The following is a 7,862-nucleotide window of genomic DNA, read 5'->3' on the forward strand; positions in this document are numbered from 1 at the left end:
GAAGTGTGTTTTGCCTATGAGCATTATTCTAGAAGCTTCATTGTATTTGTTTAAAAATGCATTATATTTCATGATTTTTGAGATTATTAAAAGTAAGTCAAAATTACAATTCTGTTTATATCTGTTCTATACTAATGTGATGTTATATTCATAAAATACATATCATATTTTCATTGCATAATTTATGTCAATATTCAAGCATGTACATGGAACCTGCAAACCAAACAGATATTTCAGAATTCTTTCTTATGGGACTAATATATGTTCCTGAACAACAACCCCTGTTCTTCAATTTATTTCTGTCCATGTACCTTATCACCATCATTGGAAACCTATTAATTATACTGGCTGTGAGCAAGGACTCACGTCTCCACACACCCATGTACTTCTTTCTTTGCAATTTATCTTTCACTGATATTTGTACAAGCACAACAACAGTGCCAAAGCTACTGTTGAATATCCAAATACATGACCAGAGCATCACTTATATAGGCTGCTTGTCTCAGGTGTGTTTTGTCTTGACATTTTGTGTTTTAGAAAGCTGTCTCCTAACTGTGATGGCTTATGACCGCTATGTGGCCATTTGTCAACCTCTAAGATATACAATCATTATGAACCCCTTCCTATGTATATTCCTAGTATTATTGTCCCTGCTCATGAGCACTGTAAATGCACTACTCCATACTCTTCTGTTGCTGCCACTGTCCTTCTGCATGAAACAGAATATCCCCAACTTCTTTTGTGAACTTGGTCAAATCACAAAACTTTCCTGCTCTAATACATTTATCAATATTCTTTTTATTTATACAGCAACCCTGGTGTTTTCAGTTATCCCACTCTCTGGGATTATTTTCTCTTATATTCAAATCATGTCCTCTATTCTGAAGATACCATCAGCTGGTGGAAGGCATAAGGCATTTTCCACCTGTGGGTCTCATCTTTCAGTGGTAACTTTATTCTATGGGACTGGTTTAGGTGTGTACATGAATGCTTCAGTATCTAACTCTTCCATTAGCAATGTAATAACATCCATGATGTACAGTGTGCTCCCTCAAATGCTAAATCCTTTTATCTACAGTTTGAGGAGCAAAGAAATCAAAGGATCCTTGAGGAACCTCATTGTTGGGATCATTTGCTTTCTATAGTTTTGTGTTCTAATTTACTGAGGCATAACCTCAGTGGCCATGCATCTAATTCAATGAAAATGTATAGACCCATCTTAAGGAAAAACATGTAGCTATTGGATATGAAAGAAAATGCTTAAGTAGATAGAATATTTAGAATCAATTTTATTTCATGTTTTTGGGACAGATAAAATATATCCCAGAAAAGCATCTACTATGGTACAGATTAATCAATATTATAATTCATTAACTAATTACTAAATTCCTACAATGTTTGTCTTTGTGAGGCATGTTAGCCTCTTTGTTATTTGGGTTCATTTCTTTTAAAATGCAAAATTAATCTTTTATTGTGTTATATTAATGTCATAAAATATTGTAAAATAAAGGGCTTTCATTCATAAGAATGCTATTGGTTCGGGACTAAGGAAAAATATTCTCATTCTAGTACAAATGTCATCTACTACAATACTTTAGAAATACTGAATATATAATTTCAGATATAACTAATCATTAATTCATATACAAGATAACCAATTCAAACTTAATATTTTCTCAGTCTCTAACTGGTTTTAGAAGTTTTAGATAATACCATATACAGGATGTAAGAGTCAAAACCCCTAGTGCCTTCCTATTATATAGCTATTACACTGAAAAAAAAGAATGTGTAATACTCAGGAAGCTAGCAACACTGAGTCTGAGAAAGTTCTGAAAATGAAACTATTCAAAAGACTTCTCCAAGGTGTTATGGCTGAATCAACTTTCCAGGGAGAGAATTGATTTTTATTTAAGTTGTTAAGTTGGTTCTAGTATATTGCAATTGTAAACCATCAGCCACACTGTTTTAGATATCTGGTTTTGAAGTTATCTTTGATTTATTTATGTTTGTGAATAAATTTATTGGTTCAGCATCAGCCACACTTGTGAGAATTTTTTTTCAAATTTTTCCAATAAAAGTCATACAACATCTGTATTCATCTGTCAGTTTTACTATTATTTGAGTGCTAAATATCAACCTGAGAAGTTATATCCTTCTGCTAAATTGTATATTATTTAACATCAGAGAAAAGTTATTTATGTTTTTAGAGAATAAATTGAGTAATAGATCATTTTTTCTTATTAGTTACATGTCTTCTTATAAGTAATATTCAAACATTTGTAGAATGACGTCCATCCTTTATGTATGCCTGTTCAATTTTTCCAATAGTTTTCGTAGTTTAACTCAGACAAAGTTTAGTGAACAAATTCTTAATTTTGGTTATTTATTTGTGGTACTTGTGTTATTACCCTAAGTTACCTTTTTTTTGCCATTTAGCAACTATTATTTAAATTTTAAAATATATTTATATGCTATATCACAGATAGTGGCAAGTAAAATGACCTAACCTTTAAATTTTTAATGAAACATGGGAAAGTTTTTTGTCCCACTGTAAATAAAATTGTTGAAAAGTGTCCTTTCAAGTTTTTAGGCTTAGGTAATAGATAGCTGTATATTTGTGACAAAATGCTGTCTTCTACAGATTAATTGCTCTGATTTGACAAATTAACCTTCCTGTCTAAAAGAGTATACATGGACTGACCCTGGACTCCAACTGCATACATAGCAATAAATAGCCTAGTAAGAGCACCAGTGGAAGGGGAAGCCCTTGGTCCAGCCAAGACTGAACCTTCAGTGAAAATGATTGTTGGGAGGAGGGTGGTAATGGGGGGAGGAGGGGGAGGGGAACACCCGTAGAGAAGGGGAGGGAGAAGGGCTAGGGGGATGTTGGCCCAGAAACCAGGAAGGGGAATAACAATAGAAGTGTAAATAAGATATACTCAAGTTAATAAAGATGAAGAAAAAAAAAAGAGAGAGAGAGAGATCTATTCTGTGGTCCTATTCACACATTTCAATGACTTGGGCATGAGAATTAAAGTATAAAATATATTTTACATTCACATAAAGACAAAAATTCTTGTTCTTTCCTTTGATTTTTCTAAAGGTGGTGTTGTTTTACTTTTTTCTCTATTTTGAAAATAATGTAATAGTAACTGAAAGATAATCTTTGTATGGATTTTTAAAAATTGCTAATGAAAATAATAACTATAATGTCTACATCTTCAAAAACATTTATACAGGGTGATATTTTGATGGTACCACCTGCCATATTCTACCACTGTTTAAATAGGTTAAAATCTTCAATGATCAAAAAGGCAAGGCAACTTTGTTCAAATGAAAGTCTTTATTATAGTTTCATACTGACACTTCAGGACATCTTATCTAATACTGCTCATAGACAAATAAAAGTGATGATATAATTAAACTCTACTCTGAAGTCAAATGCTCATGTTTATTTTCTGAATGATTAAAAAAAAATCTCAAAAAAATTTTAGTGGTATTGCTATAGTCTTATCCCATGCCCATTTATTTTAAACTTTAAAATATTAATCTCTGCTATGTAACACTTTTTTCAGGGGTTTCATCTTGGAGTGAGATTCATTATGACTTTGAATGTTTCAAAGGGAAGTGAAGTACCCCATGATGCAGAGATCAAAACATACTAAAGAAATGTTCTCTAGTACTCAGAAAGTAAACAACATAGTTTACTCAGAAAGTAAATAACAACAGCATTGTGAGTCCTAACAACTGTACAGATGTACAGCCCCCTCTTTTCCTAAGATCACATATTCAGCAAAGTTTTCTGAGGAGAATCAACAAAGACCAGCTTTCCTGGAAGTTGTTCAGACAATTTAAGATGCCTAATAAAGACTCAGATCATTCCAACTTCCCAAAAGAGACAATCTGACCTTTGGAAATGCCTCAAATTTATGCACTAGTTTGAGAGTTCCACTTCTGTTATAGGCTTTCCATGACACATCTGTATTTGAATAATTCTTACTCCTAAAGGTATCATTAAGGGATTAAAAGACTAATCATAAAGTTATAAGGGGTTTAACTTAACACTTTACCAAAACTAAATGACTAATTTCTATAAATTCATTGTTTGTAATGTTTTTTTAATCAAATGTATCATAACTTTAGCCTTTCACTGATTTCCTACCAGAAATGATTGGATGTTAGTTTACATCTTCTTAAGTATGGTGTTACAGAACAATGTCTATGGTATCTCCAGACTGTTCTCCTACTTAATTATCCAATATGATTATATTCTGATTAATTGTTTGGCTGCTTCAATGTGGCTCACTCATTTATCACAAATCTGTCCACCATGAATACACTTGTCTTTTCTATGTTCTTCCGAAGACTTTTCTGATACTTTTATATGATTATGCAAAAAGATATTCATTCAATGAGGCTGTACTAAATAATGAGGAATGGATTCCAGTCTCCATTATTGCCCGATGATAGGGCTGATCTACATCACTCTGAAACAAAACCTACCTGCAGAGAGCAAGTCAGTCAGGAGCACTCTCCCTCCTAAGCCCACAGCCCACAGGTGGGACTCCACATTCTCTCTAAAGCCTCTCCAGTAACAGGCTCACAGACATACAGACCCACAGGAGGGAATAGCTACAGTCAGAGAGAGCAAGACCAACTAACATCAGACATAACCAGATGGCAAGAGGAAAGAGCAAGAAACCAAGAATACTTGACATCATCAGAACCCAGTTCTCCCACCACAGCAAATAATGGCTATACAGGGAAAGCAACATTTGGATTTTTAAAATCAGATATCATGATGGTGATAGAGGACTTTAAGAAGGATATAAATAAATTTGTTTCAAAATGCAGGAGAACACAGGTAAACAAGTAGAAGGATTTTAAAAAGGAAACACAAAAATACCTTTAAAATTACATGAAAACACAAACAAAATAGTCAAGGAATTGATCAAAACCATCCAGGATATAAATTTGAAAATAGGAAGAATAAAGAAATCACAAAGGGAGACAACCCTGGAGATAGAAAACCTAGGGAAGAGATCAGGAGTCATAGATGAATGCATCATCAAGAAAATACAAAAGATTGAAGAGTCAGTCTTTGGGGTAGAAAATGGTAAAAGAAAATGTGAAAAGAAAAAACCTTGTAACCCAAAACATACAGAAAATCTATGACACAATGAGAAGACCAAACCTAAAAATGCTAGTTATAAAAAAGAATAAAGATTCTCGAATTGAAGGGCCAGTAAATATCTTAACAAAATTTTAGAAAAAAATTTCCATACAAGAAGCCTACAGAACTCCAAAAAGATTAGATCAGAAAAGAAATTCTTCCCATCACATAATAATCAACACACCAATATAGAATATTAAAAGCAGAAAGGGGGAAAGATCAAATAACATATAAAGGCAGACCTATCAGAATCACACTAGATTCTCAACAGGGAACAGGAAAGAAAGAAGATCCTGGACAGATGTCAGAGAGACAAAAAGAGAAAACAATTGCAAGCCCACGCTATTTTAGCCAGCAAAACTCTCAATTAACATAGATGGAGAAACCAAGATATTCCATGACAAAAACAAATTTACACAATATCTTTCCACAAATCCAGTTCTACAAAGGATAATAGATGGAAAACTCCAATACAAGGAGGGAAATTATACCATAGAAAAAGCAAGAAAGTAATCTTCTTGCACCAGACCCAAAAGAAGGGAGATACACAAACATAATTCAACCTGTAAAAATATAAATAACAGGAAACAGCAATCACTATTCCTTAATATATGTTAATATCAATGGATTTAATTCACAAGTAAGAAAATATAGAGTAACAGATTGGATGCATAAACAGGACCTAGTATTGTGTGAAACACAGGAAATTCACTTCAGTGACAAAGACAGATATAACCTAAAGGTAAAAGACTGGAAAAAAATATTTCTAATGAAATGCTTCTGAGAAACAAGCTGAAATAGCCATTCTAATAACAAATAAAATTGACTTTCAACCAAAAGTTATCAAAAAAGGTAAAGAAAGAACCTTCATACTCAACAAAGAAAAAAAATCTACCAAGATGAAAAAAATTTTACTAAAGCTCAAAGCACACATAGAATCTCATACAATTAGAGTGGGACACTTCAGCATACTACCCTCATCAGTGGACAGTTCATGGAAAAAGAAACTAAATAAGGACACAGTGAAACTAATAGAAGTTATGAAACAATGGATTTAACACATATATATTGAATATTTCATCATAAAACAAAAGATTATATGCTGTTCTCAGTACCAGACGATACCGTCTCAAAAATTGATCTTATAATCAGTCAGAAAACAGGCTTCAACAGATAAAAGAAGATTGAAATAACCCCATGTATCCTATGAGATCAACATGGAATAAGGCTGGTCTTAAATAACAACAAAAATGACAGAAAGCCCATATATACATGGAAGTTGAACACTTCTCTATTCAAGGATAACTAGGTCAAGGAAGAAATAAAGAAATAAATTACAGACTTTTAGAATTCTGTGAAAATGAAGGTACAACATACCCAAACTTATGAGAAACAATGATAGCAGTGCTAAGAGGAAAACTCATACCTCTGAGTGTCTCTAAAAGAAACTGGAGAGAGTATACCTTAGCAGCTTGACAGCACACCTAAAAGCTCTAGAAGAAAAACAACAAAATATACCCAAGAGGAGTAGAAGGCAGGAAATAATCAAAGTCAGGAATGAAATCAACCTAGTGCAAGGAAAAAGAACTATACAAAGAATCAAAGACCAGGAGCTGGTTCTTTGAGAAAAATCAACAAGATAGATAAACCCTTAGCCAGACATATGAGAAGAAATAGTGTATCCAAATTAACAAAATCAGAAATGAAAAATGGAAACATAACAACAGAATCTGAGGAAATTAAAAAAAAGAAAGAAATCATCACATCCTACTACAAAAGCCTTTATTCAACAAAACTGGAAAATATGGATGAAAGGGACAGCTTTCTAGACAGATAGCAGGTTCCAAATTTAAATCAGGATCAGATAAGCCATCTGAACAGTCCCATAACTCCTAAAAGATAGAAGCATTTATTAAAAGATTTCCAACCAAAAAAAAATGCCCAGAACCACATGGGTTTAGTGCAGAATTCTTTCAGACCTTCATAGAAGACCTAAAACCAATACCGTCCATTATTCCACAGAATGTAAACAGGAGAAACACTACCCAATACCCTATATGAAGACACAATTATGCTCATACCTAAACACAGAAAGATGCAACAAAGAAAGGGAACTTCAGACCAATTTTCTTTATTAATATCAGTACAAAAATACTCAATAAAATTCTCACAAACCAATCCAAGAACACATCAAAAGGATTATTCATCATGATTAAATAATCTTAATCACAGGAATACAGGGATGGCTCAATATACAGAAATCTCTCAAAGTAATCCACTATGTAAACAAACTTATAGAAAAAAAAGCTGCATGATCATCTCATTAGATGCTGAGAAAGCGTTTGACAAATTTCTGTACCCCTTCATATTAAAAGTCAAGGAAAGATCAGAAATTCAATGCTCATACCGAAAATAATAAAAGAGATATACAGCAAGCCCATAGCCAATAGCAAATGGAGAGAAACTTGAAGTAATCCCACAAAAATCAGGAACTAGACAAGGCTTCCCCTCTGTCCCTTCTTATTTGATAGGATACTCTAAGTCCTAGCCAGAGCAATCAGACAACAAAAGGAGGTCAAAGGGAGACAAATTGGAAAGGAAGAAGTCTAAATATCACTGTTTGCAGATCATATGATACTATACTTAAGTGACCCCAAAAGTTCCACCAGACAAGTACTAAACCTGATAA

The 7,862-nt window shown here is 33.2% G+C and overlaps 1 protein-coding gene across 1 annotated transcript; it reads left to right on the plus strand.

The window, feature by feature from the left end:
- Positions 1–206: 206 nt before the first annotated feature.
- LOC116907738 (olfactory receptor 7G2-like) lies at positions 207–1,145 on the plus strand. Its single transcript, XM_032910876.1, has one exon. It carries the CDS (start codon positions 207–209, stop codon positions 1,143–1,145), a length of 939 nt encoding a protein of 312 aa, XP_032766767.1.
- The last annotated feature ends 6,717 nt before the right edge of the window (positions 1,146–7,862 follow it).

Source organism: Rattus rattus, chromosome 8, assembly GCF_011064425.1.
Source record: "Rattus rattus isolate New Zealand chromosome 8, Rrattus_CSIRO_v1, whole genome shotgun sequence".
Taxonomy (NCBI): Eukaryota; Metazoa; Chordata; class Mammalia; order Rodentia; family Muridae; genus Rattus; species Rattus rattus.